This window comes from Gallus gallus, chromosome 10, assembly GCF_016699485.2.
Source record: "Gallus gallus isolate bGalGal1 chromosome 10, bGalGal1.mat.broiler.GRCg7b, whole genome shotgun sequence".
Taxonomy (NCBI): Eukaryota; Metazoa; Chordata; class Aves; order Galliformes; family Phasianidae; genus Gallus; species Gallus gallus.
In genome coordinates this window covers 19,325,921-19,344,931 of record NC_052541.1, presented here as the reverse complement: position 1 = coordinate 19,344,931, position 19,011 = coordinate 19,325,921, and the positions used below count along the sequence as shown (strand labels likewise).

The following is a 19,011-nucleotide window of genomic DNA, read 5'->3' as shown; positions in this document are numbered from 1 at the left end:
AAGGAAAGTCCCATTCGTGGAATGAACCGTCCCCATTGACGCTGGGATCTGCGATGGGGCAGAACTGAGCAGAGGAGAAGGGCAGAGCAGTCCTTATCAGGGTCCTCCATGCATTCCCATCTAACTGCATCCTGACGCATCATACTGACTTCAACATACCTTTAAAACGCCCTAACAGATCTTCCTCCCCAACCCTGGAGATCACTCAACCCCCACACGACACCCTGTATAACACAGTCCCTTTAATGCTGCACACATCTTTTTTAATTAAATAGCTCTGTTATTGCTGGACTGTGGTTGGAGTCACTTGGTGCTAAAGGAGGAACCCCCCCAACCCCGAGCTGCCCCCATTACCTCGGCTGGGACGTGCCAATTAACCCAGCCACTCACATACACAAGGCAAACACACATTGCTTAGGATAGAATGGAGAAAAGCAGGATTCCCCAAAGCCCTACGTTTTGTTTAGGGCAAATTCCCAATTGCAATGGAAGAATCCAAAGTGGGAATACATCACCGTGACCCTCTTGCAGCATATTTAGCACTGCAAGCTTTCATGTGCACGTAAGAAGATGCAAATAAACAAGTTGGCATTCACACCACTCTCCCCTTTGGCAATGTCAAGCTCAGAAACTAATACTGCAGCGAAAAATATTGCTTAAAGTCGATGGGAAAAGATAAATTTTCATACATATTTCGTTGCTTCTCGTTCCTAATGAATACCATTGATGGGGACGTGATGGTTTACTGCAGCCTGAAGAGAAAACCATCAGAGGAAATATTTGAGTCTCGTGTGCTATCTCAGCTCCTGGAAGCCAGCTCGCTCATTAGTGCTAAGCATCTGCAGTTAAAGGGTGCACTCGTTGAGACTGAAAGATGCAAAAAAAGAAATGCGCTGGAAGAGCTCGACTTGAAATTTATACAAGATGACAAGATTAAATTCTCCAGGTCATAGGACATAACAACGCATTAACCTTGCTGAAAGGGAGAAGGTGAAAATGCAGCACGAGGTTTTCATCACGCAACAACGTGAGCGTTTCCAGGGCTGGAAGCATTGCGAGGCAAGAGCTAAACCTGGCTGAGAGTGTTTTAATGCTCAAACTCCTCCTCTACAAGCATTTCTCAGCCCTGGTTGCTGGCTGCTAACTATTGCCTTTACAACAGCCAGTGTCTGGCACTACGTTTCACGAGGACGGCTCTTAAATCACTGCCAATAGAGGAATAACCAGACAGGCAGGTGTGAAATGTGCCCGTTCCCTGAGCTGCACTCAGTCAGCAATTACTGCAGCAAGAAGAAGGGAACCCCCCTCCCCAACCTCCTGCACACAGAGGATGCGTAGCTGCTGGGATGCGCTCACACCTTTGGGAATGAGGATGTTCCAGGAGGGCTCTGCCTGCATCCTGCTCCCAGCACACATAATCATACCACAAAAACAAGTGTAGGGAAAGTCCAGAACTTGAGCTGAGAGATGTCAGCCCTTTTAACACCCCAGCTTAATCACCACAGTATGTCACCCCTATCCAAAGTGGTCCATTTCCCTTCTCCAAAACCTATTTGACATTCAGACAAAGGATCCTGAACCAGAAGGCCTTATTTGGCTGATGCCCGAGTGAAAAAGACAAAGTAACCTCAAAAAACAAGATGGACATGCACAGGGCCCTGGGTGTTTGTGGATGTGAACCCTGTGCAGACAAACTAATTGCATGACACAGCAGCTTTCTGCAGGGAGCGTCGGGGGAAGAGCTCACATCAACACAGCAGAGATCACCAAGCACTGAGATGTGTGCAAATTAATGTTTCAATCCTTCAGTGAAAGTTGGTCGTCTGTTACAAGGGGTCACAGTGCCACATTCTATAACAGTTTTGTTTGTTGTCTTTTTAAGTCATTGCGTATTTTTAATTTGAAACCCAATGAGGACCTCCTGTGATTCAATCTTTGCCCAGACGTGGGAAGACCTCATCTCCCAGTGCCTGCCTGCAGGGCTTAGCGAGAAGCTCCGACTGGAGAGGTTCTCCTGTGCCACAGTTGGATGTGGGGATGGAAGAGAGAGCACTGTCAGTGTTTTCTCACCCACATGCAGTTTTGCCTATAGGCAGCTCCCATACTCCTAACCCTCAGAGGGTCCCAGTGCACAGGGATGGACTTGGACTAGAGCTAACCCCATGCTATGCTGCTGAGCGAAACCCCGACAGCTTCTGGGAGTGGCACAAAGGGATGGCTCAGCTGGGGGAACTGAACACTGCCCTGGCCATGCAAGGAAAGGGGATATTGTTAAAGCACCAGGAGCATAAAGGCAAAAACCCAAGCAGTGAGCAGCAGGGCTCAGTGAGATGCAGCCTGCTGCTGCACGCGTGCCCATGAAGTAGCAGAGTCTCCTCGGGAAGCAGGGCCAGCCCCGGGGGTTGGCTGCTTTGTTGGCTTGTGTGATGGAGAATTTGGCACAGCAAGTGGCAATGGCTGTGTCAACACCTGACAGCAGCACTGCAGAGGAGCACTCCATCCCAGCCCCAGGAGATGGCTGCAACCAATGCCACAAAAAGGAAGGGCAGCAGAAGTCGGTGCGATGCTGCAGACTGCACCGTGTTTCCCCATCCCCAGTGCATTTTGATCCACGCTGCTGTGACAACATTGGGAGCGCTCTGCATCTCAAACGACAACAGCAAATTTCAAGAAGCATTTCAACTGAAAAGGAAAACGTGGAGCACAAACCTTCAACACCACTTATGCACTTCACTCTGTCTCGAACCTCTACGTTGTAGCCCTCGAAGGACATAAAGACCCCATCCGGGTGGTAAGGTGCTCTCTGTGTGTATACTTTGGAGTAGCTATGAGAGAATTCAAACCTGTCATAACCATCGTACTGAGCAATTTTCCCATAAACCTCAAAGTATTTCTCTACCCAGCTGAACGGCAGGAAGACCTCGCTGCCTTCCCTCCTCCCTTTGATGGTGTGCTCGTCGTTGATCAGACAGTCTATCTCCTCATACTTCAGCCCCGGGGCTTTGTTGAAGCCTCCCACGACGGGAGGAGCCTTCTGCTGCTCTTGGGGCGATGCTTCCTCGCTCTGCTTGCCCACATCCCGTGCGGGGCCGTTGCTGGCGGCGGCCGCGCGGCGCTCGGGGCCAGCCGGGCTGCGGGGGAATGGGCCGGAGCCATCCGAGGAGCATCTGTTCCACAGCAGCACCGTCACCAGCGTGAAGAGAGCGCAGATGATGATCAGAGTCTTGTAGTTGACCCGAGCTGCCAAGCAACGCATATTCACACCATACCTGCAAAACAAAGGGAGAGGTGTTCAGGGAGCGCTGCTGAGCGGTTGGGAAAGACCTTCGAGGTCCTCAAGTCCAACCATTGGATTCCTTGCTTTCGTTTGCTTGTTTGATGGGTAATTGGGGTCTTTTTCTTTCTGAGCTTGATGCGTAATTGGACAGCCTGAGTCCAATCGCCCATCCCTTGGTGCTGTGGCTCCTAAATATTGCCAGGGATGGGGACTGCAGCACTGCCCTAAGCAGTACTTTCCAATGCTTGATCAAATTAAAACAATCACAGAATACCCTGTGCTGGAATGGACCCATGAGGAATGCCAAGTCCAAGGGCAATCTACGGGTTAAACCAAGGTAAACTCAGCTAAACCAAGAGCAGTGCCCCAATGCTCCCTGAGCTCCAGCAACTCAGGGTCGTACACACCACCATTAGGTGCAGAACCTTTCCCAACCCCCTCCCCGTTGAGTTCACCCCCAGACCCCTCTCTGCAGGCATCACTCAGCCACTCAGAACCATAGGATCCTTGGGGTTGGAATGGACCTCTGAAGGCCATCCAGTCCAACTCCCTGCAACGCACATAGACACTACAGCTACATCAGGCTGCCCAGGGCCTGATCCAGCCTTGCCTTTAAAGTCTCCAGGGGCAGGAGGCTTTCCTCTTGTCCCCCACATTGCATTGTACATCCAAGACTGTGCCATCCCGCGCTCTCACCATCAATGAGAGGCTGAACACCCACCAGGGCATCACTGCAAACCATCACCGTTCAGATGGGAAAACCACCACCATGCTCAGAGCAACGAGAGGAATAGCCCCACAGCCAAAGCCTGGAGCCTGGCAGCACTTCACACAGCTGAAATAGCCTTCTCTTTTTTTTAATTATTATTATTTTCAAATGGAAACAATCAATTATCTCCCACCAGCCTTATGCTCCTACACCGTAAGCACCATCTGGTCAGTTAAAACCGGACTTGAAAAGAGAAGTGCCCTATTTGCCAAAAGCCTGGTTTGCTGCGAGCTTTTAGAGAGCAGAAATTGATATCTAATTGTATTTTTATGGAAACTCTAGCATGAGAATAAATCCAATTTTCTGCATCAGCAGATGGTTTTCAGCGATGATGCTTTTGGGATGACCTCAACAAACACGTTCTGCTCTTTTTTACACACGGGGATAATTCACTTCTAAAGAGCGAATAACATTTCTGACTCCTACCTATAAAACCCAACGTTAATTAACCCATCTGGATTAGCAGGGGACGGGCAGAGGGATGGGGAACATCGCCGCCATGCTTTTCCCACACCCATTACCCCACGTGCATGACTGTTTTCAAACAGCCCCATGTGTTATCCCCCAGCTGTGCACAGTCCCTGGCCATGCTGCCTCAAAGCCCTTTCAGCTCAGCTTGGTTCTGCTCTGAAGGCACACGTGCAAATCCCCAACCACAGAAAGGCAGAGGGATGGGGCACGCAGCAGCTTTTGGGACCCCAAATGGGAGGTGCTGATGCTCAGCTCCAGCACAGCATGAGCTGCAGTGATACTGAGCCTCTATGAGCTATAGATGAACTGAAGAGGACTGGGGAAGAGAAGGGGAGTTTTCACTGCACGAAATCTCACCAGGCACTGAAACATCCAGAGCTGCCAGTGCAGGAGAAAGGCTGACTGTGCGGTCCATGGAGAGATGGATTTCTTTATCCAGCTGTGGAAGAAAGAACTCAGAATTTCCATGGGAGAAAGAGGTAATGCAAAGCTGTAGAGGGGCTGTGTTAAATGGGCCTATTCCCTCAGTGCTCTTATGAAAAGCATTTCATCATACAATACTTAAAGGATTTGATGATCACAGGATGGGAAAGCATTTTAAAGTACGAGGGGGGGAGTTGTTTTCTCCTGTTTGCTGGTATGAAGGTGGGAATGCCTCAGAGCCCAACCTGATGGCAAAGGCTGCTTATCAGCCAAGCTGATCCCTATCCCTGATATTCCTCTATCAGTGATATAGGAATCACAGAATGGCCTGGGTTGAAAAGGACCACAATGCTCATCTCATTCCAATGCCCTGCTATGTGCAGGGTCACCAACCAGCAGACCAGGCTGCCCAGAGCCACATCCAGCCTGGCCTTGAATGCCTGCAGGGATGGGGCATCCACAACGTGGGTTTCAGAGCACAAATCCTCCAACACAGAAGCCTGGTAAAAATTCCCTTCATTCCTGCACTGCATTCCTCCTTTGGCTCCAGCAGCTCCGCAGAGCACACACGGGACCAACACCACCTGGAACTGCTCAAATCCCTCTGAAAACTACTTTTGACATCAAGAACCACCAGGTTAAACAAGCAAACCAACTGGATTTTGCTATGGCTTTGTGACTTCTGCCTGCAGGAAGGACAAACTTCAGCACCCCACACTGCAAATGCACCATCAGCATCCCCAGCTGTGCGCCTGAGAAAGCACATGCAGCTCCTGTGCACTGCTCTCCATGAGAGCAACTTGCTGGCTGCAAGACTTCTGAAGCAGCCCCACTGAAGGTACAGCCCTCTCATCTGCACAACTGCACAGAATCTCTTCAAACGAGGATTTTTGCTGAAGCCCAAACTGCTGTTTCCCAGCAATCATTACAATACAGTTCTTTCCATAAATCATCCCTGTTTCTTTCATCTGACAGGGCTACATTACAGCAGATGCTATGGCACCCCGTCCCCCCGCATCTCCCCCACGCAGTGAGAGGAGATCACTGTGACACTGCCATGCACACAGCCATGGGGCACTTCTGACTTCCTGCAGTGCTGTTTGTGCATGCAGAGCCTGCATCCAGCAAAGGCCTTCAACCAAATCTACAGCCAAACATCAGAGCCTCTCCTTGAACCCTTCTCTCACCACTGGCATTTCATTCCTTCCTGGAGAGTTTTAGGGTTGAAAACACGACGAGGACTCTTTCTTTTGGAAAATCCCAAGACACCAGAGCCAGATTTCCAGCCCGGGAGCTCAGATGCCTTTCCTCTATCATCACTGCTCTGCACAGAGCCCCACACATCCACCAAACAGGACGGCCCCTGTGCTGGGCTGAGCCACCCCAGAAGAAGAAAGGAAATGCAAAGAGAAGAATGGCACCTAAACCAGAATGATAATTCCTGGCACAATAATGATAAAACAGAGTTTCTGCGGGAAGCCCTGGATTTATTGAAGGGACCATTTTGTTTAATCCCTGGTAAGAGACGGGGGTGCCAAAGCCCCCGGGCATTGCAGGCTGCTGGCAATGAGCCCCCACAAAACACAGAGCAAAGAAGCTGTGCTTCCCTGGAAAGCAGACACCCCCCCACGTTGCCTGCTCGGTTTCTGTTGCTGGGCTTTTCCCAAGCAATCGGCCCTATGGAATACAAGCTGCTTTAAGAGGTCTTGCACTTTATCCCACCCCAAAGCACCTCTGCTTGTCTGCATGGCCCACACAGCGAGCAGAAATGGCTTTAACCTGCTCTGCACGAGCACACGGACAGCCACGCGCTCCGTGCACCCGTCTTATTTTCCAAAGAGAGAGAAAATGACTTCTGATTTCCAGCAGGAAGGCCTCCTTCCCACTGCCCCGCGTTGCACAGCACAATTCCTCCTCCTGCACAAAGCTCCTACGGGAAGGCTGGGTGAGCCAAGGGCAGGCAGGCACACAGCCCTCACTTCTATTTCTGCTCATGCTGTACAGACAGCACTTAACAAACAGGACCAGCGAGCCTTGAGCTGACAGCCCAGCCCCACAGGAGCCGAGGAAGACTCAGAAAAACAAACCCCAAGGCGACTTACTTCCCCAACCCATGGCGCTGGCAGCAGTTTAGGGCACTCCCATGGAAATTCTCCGTGCTCAAACAAGGATCAGAAGGGACCGAGCTGCAGAGCTCTGGGACACGCAGCGCTGCTCCCAGCGAGGAGTGGGGTTCCTGCTGCACTGCGATAAGGCACCGCCTGACTTTGAAGCCCGTGTGCCACACCGAGCTGCCGAGAACAGAGAGAAAGAACGTCTCAGATTGGCAGTTCTGTTCACACGTTCAACCCGATGTTTGAAGGAGAGAGAGCAGAACTTCAGTACGTGCCCTGACCTGAAGGTGCACCCGGCCGTGCACGAGGCTCAGCCTGCTTTCCCCCCCATTTCCTGCAATGAAATGCTGGTGTTACATAACCAAAAATAATAAAGAGCTCAGGACTTGTTTTTAGGAGCTGCGGAAAGCTGTGCTATCAAAACTTCTGACCCTTTGCCAAAGCCCTCTGCTGTCTCAAAGTGGGATATTGGTGAAAGGCTCCAACTTCTGACAGCTCTGCCCCTCCATTGGCTCTTCAGCACAGATCTGCTGTATAATCCTCGGTGGATTGCTGGGCAGGAAAGACCTAACGTACAGAAACTGCAGCCACAAGTCCACCCCGCAGCTTCCCAGTGCACCCAGAGCCTTACAGAGCTTCATTCATACCCACACACACGAAGCACTAGGAGGAATGCCAAGGGCTGTGCTGCAGTGCTTCAAAAAGGCACAGCACCTACAGACACCCAAGCGATCCTTCGGTAGAAACTGAGATTTGCATCTCATTTCAGCATCAGGTGCACTCATTGCAGGGCTCTGTTTGTCAGCGGTGGTGGCAGTGAGCTTTTGGTTGTGTTTTTTGGGGGTGCTGTTGGCACAAAAATCCACAGCACGATCCCAGTGCATCCAAATCTGTTTATGTTTCTCATCATCAGCAAACACAGCTCTTCCTTCTCAACCCCTGCACACACCGCATGCTTTGGAGGGCGTTTATCAACCTGTGCTAATTGAAAAAGAAAATCATCTGCAGCTCCGAAGTATAACTGCAATCTGAAGTGCACACCAAGGAAGCAAACCAGCCCTGAGGATGGCAGGGAGGCACCCACCTGCACTGCCAGCAATGCACTCAGGGGCATTTCTTTGCACAACTGCCCTGCATGCATTGGCCTGGCCGGTCCCCTGCACCTGAAACAGCACTCACCCTCTGGAGTGCTACCAAGGTGCCTTTGCTCTCCCAGCAGACGTGCCATAGAGCACTGCTAAGAACCCCAGCTCAGTGCCTGCTGTGTGCCACACTGCCTTGCTGGGTGCGTGGTTCGGAGGGACTGCTGCGGTAACCATCAGCCCATTCATCGTACAGCCCAATCAATCTCCCTGCTTTCCAGATGGATTAAGCTATTAAACCCCTCACTAACGGCATAGACAACAACTCCAAGATCTGGCTGCTGCTCATGGAGGCATTGCAATGCCTCTTTCTAAACTATCAAGTATTGTGCTGTTACCACATGGATTACCAAAGATAGAACTGTTTCATCAGTCCCTGCATTCAGGCCTTGGAAGGAATGTGGGATCCAACACCAAAACACGCAGGTGAGGTCCTCTCTTTACACCTGTAAAGTGCAGCGAGGGGCAGTGCTGCCTGGTGCATGGATGGGTGGGATGCCCCAGCCCTGGTGTCAAGCTGTGCACTGCATGCTCACACGTCCTGCCCACACCATGCCCATGCACCAGTAGTCGGCCTTTCCCAGCAGATCAGCATCTGAGCACAACAGGGATCTTTGTGCAGAAGTTATTTTAAGTGACTGGTGGAGTCGGTGCGAGACAGAGCAGTTAGCAGCTGTGATTCTCACAGCACATCGTGTCCCAACACCCTCACGTGAGCTCTGCAATGCAGAATTGCTACAAAGAAGTGTTGAAGTATGAAGAACACGCAGGGTTTCCGAGCAGCACCGTGCTAATTCACATCCTCAGACTGCTTTGCTGATGGAAGCCTGCAGTCAGCCACGAGGACCTCCATCTCCATGGTGGGGAAGTGTCAAGGCAGAGTCACGGAGCAGCCAAACCATAATGAAAAGGAAGGAGAGCACAGTTACAGCACAAGCAGATGACATCCAGCCACAATCTGAGCTGAACGCAGGGATGTCCCAGCAGCAGGGACAGGAGCACGCACACCTGATGCAAGGGGAACTCCCTGCCAGGAGCTCAGCCTGGTGTCAGCTGTAATGAGCTGGGTGGGAAGCCACACGGACCCCTTATGCATTTACCTGTCTCTATTGCAAACCCACGAGGAGGGAACTAAAACACAAAGCTTTGCTCTCCTTGCTTTTGAGAAGTGAGGGCAACACCAAAACCATCTGACTCTCTGACAGCCCCCAAGAGTGGCCGCTGCAGGAGAACATCGCTGCTGCTTCTGTCAGTGATGCAACCTCAGTGCAAATCAATGGAAAAAACCACACAAATTAGGATCAAAAGAGTTCTCACCATCATTTCACATCGGCCCAGTGCTGCTCCTGGCTTATCAGAAGCGTTGGAACGTTGTCACACAATTCCACAAACATCAGCAGTACATTCTGCAGCTCCAGCCGTCCCACACAACACCTTTTTGGGACAGGGACACCCCAGTTGGAAGGACTGCAGGGACCCATGCTTTCTTTCCCAGCAGCACTGCACAAACAACAGAGCCACGGAGCAGAGACATGCAGGCACTTCTGCTGCCAGCTCATGACAATGCCTACAAGAATTCAGCACAGAGAGTGCTCCAAACGACAGCTCAGACATCTGGCAAGGATTTGGCATGCCTGCCTGCATGCAGCATCCCCGTGCACCACTCCAAAGAGCTCTCCTTGGAACTCAGGCTCCTGCAAACTCCAAACCTGCTGCTTTGCTGCACCGTTTGCTATCAGCACGAAGCACTCATATTCGCACTCCCACGTATTTCAAAGGTACATCACTGCTGCTTTCCCCATGCAAAAAGCAGAGGTTATGGAGCACAGTGCTTTACAGCAGATAACTAAAACATGTCTGAAGTCACAGAAACTGGCTAAAAGTGCCCTGTTTTTATTGCATGGCAAATGCCAGCCCTGCGCACAGACGGTTGCTTGAGCAGAGCTACCGATGGCAGCTGCAGCAAAATGAACTGCTTCCAAAGGAAACGGCCTACACAACAATAAGCACTGCAAAACTTGAATAAAGTGATGTTCCCAGGAAGCTTCTGAAGCTCAGGCTGCAACTGCTTTCCCAGTACCTCCCCAGTGCTCCCACGCTGTCCCGCAGGAGCAGGCACAGGTCTCCAGCCCATAGCTCTGAACCCCCCTACTCGACCTGTCCCAGAGCTTGCATTCAAACTGCCATTAACCCCAGCCCAGGTTTTTTCCTATTCGGAGCTGACAAGGCAGCTCAGCTCTGGTACAGGGAGCCCAAGCTAACACACAGATGCTGCTTTCATTGAAGCTCACAGCAAAGGCAGCTCCAGTTTCTATATACTGCACCACAGTAACTTCAGTTCAGGTTTCCGGAATGCAGCTCACGAATGCAGATAGCATGTAATAAGGCATAAGAGAGAGATATCCTTTTAGTTACTATTTTTTTTCCCCCCTAATCCTTTCTACTTCAGCTCCTTAGAAGAGCTGATGAGAAAGGAGGGCAGAGTAAAATTAGAAAGGATATAAAAGCGAGCTGAAAGGCGCTCGATGCAAACGGCTCCAGCTGCGAGTCATCCTGCACTGTGGTTTATTTGCATTATTTAATAGTGAAGGTGATTGCTGTTAAACAGCCACCACACACACACACACACACACAGAAGGGAAAGGTCAGAACCACTGCTGGGAGGAGATAAAGCACTTCCAGAGGACACCTCTCCTCGGGAGGAGCAGCTCCGGGAGTGCCACAGTCGCTGCATGGGGAGAGGTGCAGCATCACTGCCTGCTGCTGTGCTATGCTGAGTTCTGAGATTCCAGTTCAGCGTGGACAACTGGTCGGTTTTGTTTCTTTGGGGATGGGCCATTTTACCTCATTTGCTGGTTGGTTTCATTCCAACCCAGCCTACGGGGCCGTGACTTTGCTCCTTCCTGCTGCCTTCTCCTTAGAGGGCAGGGACAGCCCGAGTCCCTCTGGGATTGTGCTCTCCCACAGTGACCTGCAGACCCCCCCCCCCCAAGCACCCAGCACAGGGACAGGCAGCTGTGCCCATCCCATCACACGGGGCTGTGGCACACAGCTGCAGGAAGGGATGAAGCCAACCCACGTGGACAGGAACAAAGGCTGTGCAACTTGCACGTGCAGGAGAGGCTTGTGCTGAAGTTCAGGCAGAGGGGCAGCTCTGTGCCTGCACTCAGAATCCCACCTTCCCATCACAGCATCACTCTGTGCAGTAGTGAGTACTGGACCAGCTGAGTTACAGCCAGAAACGTGGTTCTTAAACCCCAGAAACCACAAGTTACACAGATATCCCAACTGGACATCATGGTTCTTGCTGCATAACCTTTGGAACCAACCAGGGGACTGAAGACATCCTGACCACAATTCCTTACATCCCACTGAGGATAGGCTTTATGAAGACGCAGCATTCTGCTCCAGAAGCAGGTTTGAAGTCAGTGCTAACCCAGAGGAGCCACCCGCAGACCTTCTGCCCCACTTCACAGAACAGACATTGGCAGCTGTTCCTGCTGTAACACACCAAACTCACATCCTTTAACAGGACGCTCGGCCTTTCTCCCAAACTCCTTCAAACTCACATAACAGAAAGCTGCAACCCAACCTTACTGCTCTGGATGACAGAACCTCTCTGCTCTCCTGCTCAGGCTCAGAGACAACTGGAGCTGCTCCCTGCAGGGGCAGCACCACCAAACCAACACCACAGACTGGGATGGAAGCGTGGGAGCACCGCAGCACTCAGCACTGCTTCCTCTCCCTGGGCACGCAGTGGGTTTGAAGGCTGTGCTGCAGAACAAACCCCTCTGCCTTCCCCATCTTTGCCTCTTCAGCCCCATTTGGGCTCTGCAGGAGCCTCAGGTCCAGGGAAGCACTGCTGTCCACACGAGCTCTGGCCGTGCCAGCCCACAGCCAACCCAGCTCACATCAGCATCCCCCCTGTGCCAAGGAATGGACAGATCTGTGTTGGCACACACGGCACAAGGAGAAAAGCACTCTCAACACCACTTTGCACATTCATTCCTCTTGCTAGAATAAATTCTTTTGCTGTTTACCCACTTTTTCCAAAGCAGCTTCTGCTTTGCAGAAGTAGGAGTTGGGGTTTTTTCCCCCCTATTTTAAGTAAATTGCTGTGAAACGTCAACAAGCCCAATTCCTCCTCCCCCACAAAGGTAGGCAGCTATTGGGCTCGTGGCAGCAACGCAAAGATTTCAGAGTACGAAGGAACAAACAGGAAGGATGCAATCAAGTTTGCTATTCTGGGGAGAAGCAAAGCGAACTCAGAGCTTTCAGAGCCCAATTTAATTCAGAACTCCTTCATTACAAAGCATCTCCAAAACAATCAACGTGTGCAGAAATCCTATTTACAAGCAAAAAGACCACAGAAACCAAAAGCCTTTCTGAACGTGAACTCAATCCCAAGGACACTCCGATGCTTAGCTACACACCAGCACACTTGACCTTTTGAGTATGACTTGCAGCAAATTGGATATGACTCAACTGATGCTTGCTTTTTCCAAAAACACGTGTTTTCCAATGGCAAGAAGTGCTGTCCGGGACCCTGGGGCAGCAATGCAGCCCACGCAGAGGATGTTCTCCCTTGGCTCTGCGTGACTCTCATCCACTTGCACAAGCAAAAGCACAAGTTCCAAACAAGCGCTGCAGCTGAACAGAACAGAGTAAGCCGTGGTCACCCAAGGAGCTGTGCCCACCTCTCCTCCCACTCTGTTCCACACATGCATTCCATCAGATCCTACATGAGCATAAATATGCTTTCAGTTTTTAAACCAGGAGCAGAATATTCTCATGCCTCGGGTCAACTCGTGGCTCCGTGCCCAACCAGCGCTGCATCCCACACCAGCACAGCTGCAGGGCTCGGTGCCAGGGGGCATCCCAAGGCTGGAAGCCCTGAGCTGTTCTACAGATGGGCAGCTGTGCTTTGAGATTTGGATGGAGCTTTTACCAAAAAAAAAACAAAACTCAGTGGGTTCACTTATTGGGTAATCACGGATGCCTTCATAGTTCAGGTGCAACACGAGGAAGGCCAGGGGCAGCACAGAAGCATCCTGAGCTGGCCTTGAAGCCTCACTGAGCAGCGTGCTGAGCTGGGACAGCCAGTGCACGGAGCAGCAGTCGGCCCTGGTTCCACCCATGGCACCATACACCAGAGATGCAGAGCTACGAAGGGAGGAGCGCTGCATCCACCCGTGTACAAACACAGGGATTGCTTTATAGATGGGTTACATCTGTCCCACAATAAGGGCATTCATCTAATGAAAATAAATTAAGGAAGACGTGCTGGGACTGACAGCGACGCCATACATCACTGCTCACCCTGACCACAAAGCATCGCTGCAGGCAAAGGAGCTGCTCAGATGAGGACCACCCCACAGACTCACCTCATCACACCACTATAAAAATGGTTTATTAGCAAAACACTTCCAAGCATCATCTGGAACTTTACAACGCCTGCTTTGCATGCGCTCAGTGCTCGCAGTGGATTTATGGCCGCGTTGTATCTGCTTTAAAACGTCGGTGCTATTAATCCCAGGTCTGCCATTCACAAACACAGCGCTGCCAGCATCATCCTTTCACAAGTGCTTTTCTAACGAGCAGCCAGCGACAGCATGGCCAAAAATTTCTGCAAACACACAGCCAGCCAGTTAGCAATTAGCACCAACAATAGTTTTGCTGATGATACTTTTTACACTGGACACATCCAGCAGCATGCACTGCAGAGCACCCTGTAGACAGGAGGGCACCATTCATTGTGAGCAAATGGCTTTGCTAACCATTCAAATAAAAGGTATTCTCCAAGTAAACATCTTAAGCTAAATTAGAAGCATTCAATATTCTATGCATACGTACATATGCATAGGAGCGCCGTGAGCATTTAGCATCAGTGGAGAGTGTTTGCTTGTGAGCAAGATGCCATTAGCAAAGCTGCCAGAGAGTGCTGACTCCATAGTCAGTGCATGAGGAGGTGAGAGGCTGCACCCTCCTGCTGGAGTGGCCGTGGACTGCACGGAGGTGCTTGCAGAAGACAGGGGAAACCCAATTAGGAAAGCAGCAACACCTTAGTCAAAAAACAGCAAGCAATGAAGCATCTCCTACACATGGGAGACGTGTATTAAAGCTGATTGTTGTCCATTGGTCAATGTAATTGCAGCTCAAACCCAACGTGGCCCATGTAATTAGCTGGCACTAATGGAAGCCTCATAATGAAACAAATTGCTAAGGTACCTCGTGTCAAAGATACGTCTTCCAGTGCCAGGAAGGCAGGCTGCTGCTCCTGGAGGGTCTCATGTGTGCCTGGCCAGGAGGAAGACAAATGGATGCCCTCCCTTCTCCCCACCACCAGGGACACCCAGGTGAAGGCATCCATTCTTCTCCCTTGTGCTGTTCTTAGGAACTCCTTTTGCTCCATTAATGCTAAGCCTTGACATCAAGATGGGCTTACAGACCTCCAAGACACCCACAGAGGAGCACACGACGTTTTCCAGCCTTCAGCGTGCTGCTGGGGCAGCCAACCTGCACTGTTCGGCGTTGCTCAGATGCACTCTGCCAACGCAGGAGGAACACTGAGTCAGATTTGCAGTTGCAAAGTGCAGGAGCACTTTTCCAGGCAGCAAATGGTCACCACTTTCTTGTCTGTGCTGACTTTGAGGCTGATAGTCTGTGGGCTCTAACAGCTGTGGGACAGTCTAAGGCTCTGTCTGGCCCTGTTTGAGCTGCAGACACCTGCTGAGCTCCTCGTGCTTTTGGATTTGCAGTCCAGCATCACTTACCCACCAGTACCGTACCCTGGCCTCCTACTGAGTGGTTTAACACACAGTCAGAAGCCATCCACCACCATGCTTACACAGTAAGGAGGAAAAGGGAAAGCTGCAGCTTCTATTTCCAGCATAGGAATTGATAGAAGAGGCAATGAACAACCTGCAGCCAACTCTCACTCCATCAGCTAAGCCGAACTGGGCTCAGCAGCACCAGGATGCTCTCAGGATGTCCCATTCAGGCCTGTCTTAAGGAGAACCTTCTGCAATAAGAACTTGTCCGCGTGCTGCTTGTTAAGAATTAGCTGAGGTCTTAATTAAGACAAGGCAGAAATAAGCCATAAAACCCAGATCTCCTCTGTGATCTAAGGGCCAGCTGCAGCTCCCTGCCTGCTCACACCAAACAAGCTGCTCCATCCACAGCAACAGCTCCTCTTGGCTCTTCCCCCCGCGGATTAATTATTAGTCCACCCAGCCCTTCTCCTCCGTCACATGAACGGATTCAATGTCATTTAAAACATATTAAACACAGCACTACAGCAGCCTCGAATAACTGAATAATTCACAAAGGCAAAATAAGGCCAACGTGAAGCTGGCAGATCTTACAAACGTCATTCTTTAACCCACCCTCCCAGTATTGTTTTTTTTAAACCAATACCAAACCTGGGGGCAATTATAGCTGCTGCAGCTTGAGCAGCAGCAAAATAACTGTCAGCATCTCCTTCAAAGCACTGCTCCATCCCAGCCATCACTTACAGGAGAGCAGCATCACGACAAGAGTCAGAATACTTCTGCTCCTTCCCCAGGATTCAAACCAAGCTCCTGCTAAATATGCATAATGCCCAGCTACATTAACACATTAAAGCTTTGCAGATTGCCATCAGTGCTTCTGCTGCTTAATTTCACCCATCCCTCACCATTCACATCTTCAACTGCTTTCATCCTGAAAGAAAAGAAGAATTCACTTTTAAATATAAAAACCCTGTGATGCTCACATCAGCAGATTGCTGAGCGCATTTAGGAGGATACAGATTTAAAAGCTGGCAGCAAAACTTTATTCCCTTCCTAAACATGAGCACGCTCTCCCAGTTCTATAGCCTGGATGTTAATAAAAAGCACGCTCTGCAATCAGTGAAGCTGGAGAAGGGCTGGGAAAGTGATGAGTTTGACAAGTCAGATGATTCCAGGGCAGACTTGCAGCACAGGCTCACACATGGGAGAACAAACATTGCAAGCAACCAACAGAAAACTCCACGAGGGACCCAGCAGCAAGCAGGCCTGCTGCCACGGCACAAAATGGATGCTTGGTGCAAACACCACCTTTGCTTCCCAACGAGTTTGTCTGCCCAGTTAAAAATTCATTTGCTGCTCCAGCCTGAGGATTTGCATTGCTAAACGCTCTTTTCTGCTCGTTTAAGAGCAAGAGGAGGATTTGAAGCCGGAGCATCGCGCTGCATAATGCGAGCTGACAGCTCCCAGGCTGGGTGCTCACACACCGTGCTCCATCCAAGCCACCAGCAAGGGCTGCAACACACGACTCACCAGCACTGGCAGGCAGCAGCGTGGATTAATTACCGGGCAGAAGCCTCAAGTTTCCTTTAATCGCTGCAAAAGCTTTGAAATCGCTTCTCAGCTGCAAAGGAGCTTTTATCTCTTGGCTGTGACATGGGGGGAAATCCCACAAAGGTTTCCCAGCCCCAGTTTGCTTCTTTTGAATTGGGTCTCCTGTGGTCGCGCGCAGTGAGATGTAGCATTACTGGTGAAGAAACGGTCCAAATAAGTGAACGCGTTATCCAAATAAACAAACAAATAGTCCAAATAAATGAACAAATAATCACTAAAACTCAACCCGAGGAGAAACTTCTTCTGGAAAGCCAGGGAAAGCCAAGCTTCAGCTTCACGTCGGCGTTTTGTACGGCATCCCAAACACCCAGGTCGGCCCAACAGGTTAAAACCCGCTCTCCTGTACTCAGAGCTCATGCTTGCAGCGTGGCTAATTGCACAACGCACCAAAGCAGGTAATTAGCATATTTCTCACATAAAGCAAGCAGCCAGGCTGGCAGCACGCAGCCCTGCTCTCACACACCTCCTTCCCTCCCCTCAATCATTTCCAGCGGTATTTACGCACTCCGGCACTCAGTCATTGATGGATCCCATGGCAACAGCACCAGGGCTGCCTACGGTTCCCCTCCCAGCACCAACCTGCACCCAGGGCTGCCCCGAAGGGTTCGGAGCCCTCCACACCCCTGCGTCCCACACAAGGTCCCAGACCCACTCACCATCCAGACGGAGAGGAGAGAAGCTGCAGAGGTGCCCCAGCGCCCCGCAGCAGCACAGCAGCAGCTCGGGGCGGGCTGAGCGCCCACAGCCAGCACAGCTTGTGCCTCCTGCAGCTGCACAGGGGGGTGTTTTCATTGGCAGCACAGTGCCAGCACATCGCTGCCCGGCCCTGTGCCAGCGGATGCACGCACCCATAGGAGCGCGGGTCGGCTCCTTGCTTACCTTAAGCAAAGGGAATTCTCCAAGTTCTAACACAGCTCGGGTATTTTCGACTTCCACAATTGAGCGGTTGGTGATTTGAAGTGATTTCCTTCTCTGATTTCCTACAGGGGAGATGTGGAGGGGGGGAGATAAAAAAAAAAAAGAAAGGGAAAGAAAAAAATCGGTGCGCTTCAGGATGCGCGGCAGCCACTGAGCTGAATTCCTCCCTCTATCCGCAGAAATCCTCTTACTCAGCCCTGCCTGCTCGGAATCTCAAGGCTCAGCTCCCGACACGTGGAATCACTGAAGGATCAAGAGCAGAACTGGCACTTCCTCCAGGCAGCAGCGCAGGACCCGATCTGCTCCCCCTCCTGCAACCCTCCCCAATCGGAGAGCAAATCCCAACATCTGCCTAACGCAGCGCCCTCATTACGCACTCCTGCACAGTTCCAAGCTAAAGCCCGTACTGAAGGACCTCGGGTTGAGCCGAACCGTTATCTGCTTTCACTTGAGAAACAGCACAAGTGGAAGAACGTAAACCGAACAGCTAATAAAGCTCAAGTCTGAGCCTAACCTTGAAAGGCATCACAGCTGGCTGCATCCGAGCGGCAGCGGGGGCTCCAGAATCATTAAGGGAGCTCGTAACGAACCCAACTCCACCACGGCACTTTGTTTATGGCACACACACCGGGCCCAAAAGATTCCTGCGGGTTTTTCCATCTCCTTTATTCCTTTTGCATATTTCCCAGCCAGGCACGGTGCCGCCGAGGCTGGAAGGTTTTGGATGGCATTTCGTAACGTGGCCAAAACTTTCTTAAAATAGCAACGGGACGTCACGAACCCAGCATCCTAAATACAGGAGGATTAAGCAGGAATCAGGGCACACCACACAGCCTGGAAACACCGTGTAATTAACTCCTAAAGCGGCGCTTCAATGGTCTCTGCCCTTCCTCAACTTGGTGATGGTGTGTTGAATTACATCATTATTAGCTTCCCCCCCCCTCCCATCCTCAGCCCCAAATTGAACAAGAACTCCTCTGTTGGAGTCAGCCTCAAAGCAGTGCTGCTTTACAAGGACTACCCTCTGCCAAGAGGAAACCCCATTCCACAAGAGGAGGCTCACCCAGGAACCCGAAGTCTGTTCCTCCTGATCAGAAAAGCTATCCGGTACACACCTGGATTAAAAAACAACCATCACCTCCACGCGTTCTGCTCCCACATCGGCTCGGGGAGGCGGATTTCAGCATCCACGCCGATGTGTGCCCACCATCCCTCACTGGAGGCTCCAAGGAACGAACAAAGGCAGCTCTCACAATCACAGCCGTACTTGCAGCGATGCTGCGCCTGTCAGAAGCTTTCTGCAGCAGTGGGAGCGCTCCTCCGGTCTCCCTCCAAGGCTTTGCATGCACTAAGCCCAAGCCTTGCCTTGTGAATGCTGATAACCACTGTTCCTTTTCTCTCCTTTAATGGATTAAATGCAGCCACGCAGACGCTTGTATTAGCCCATCACGCCCCATTAAATCGTCAGCTCGTCTTCCACGATCCTCTTAAAAAAAAGAATAAAATATAAACACAC

At 51.0% G+C, this 19,011-nt stretch overlaps 1 protein-coding gene across 17 annotated transcripts in view; it reads right to left on the bottom strand.

The window, feature by feature from the left end:
• GLCE (glucuronic acid epimerase) overlaps positions 1-19,011 on the bottom strand; it is a 36,112-nt gene that overhangs the window by 6,332 nt on the left and 10,769 nt on the right. For 3 of the 17 annotated variants that reach the window (XM_040706687.2, XM_040706688.2, XM_040706692.2), the window contains exons 2-3: positions 2,710-3,269; positions 690-752 (exon numbers count right to left, since the gene is read on the bottom strand). In XM_040706687.2, the coding sequence (XP_040562621.2) occupies positions 690-752; positions 2,710-3,269 (623 nt within the window). Of the gene's footprint in view, positions 1-689; positions 868-2,709; positions 3,270-4,874; positions 4,900-7,042; positions 7,232-17,456; positions 17,558-18,610; positions 18,982-19,011 lie in introns of those variants that run through there. The other 14 variants (XM_040706690.2, XM_046899182.1, XM_040706689.2 and 11 more) reach the window with 13 other exon arrangements.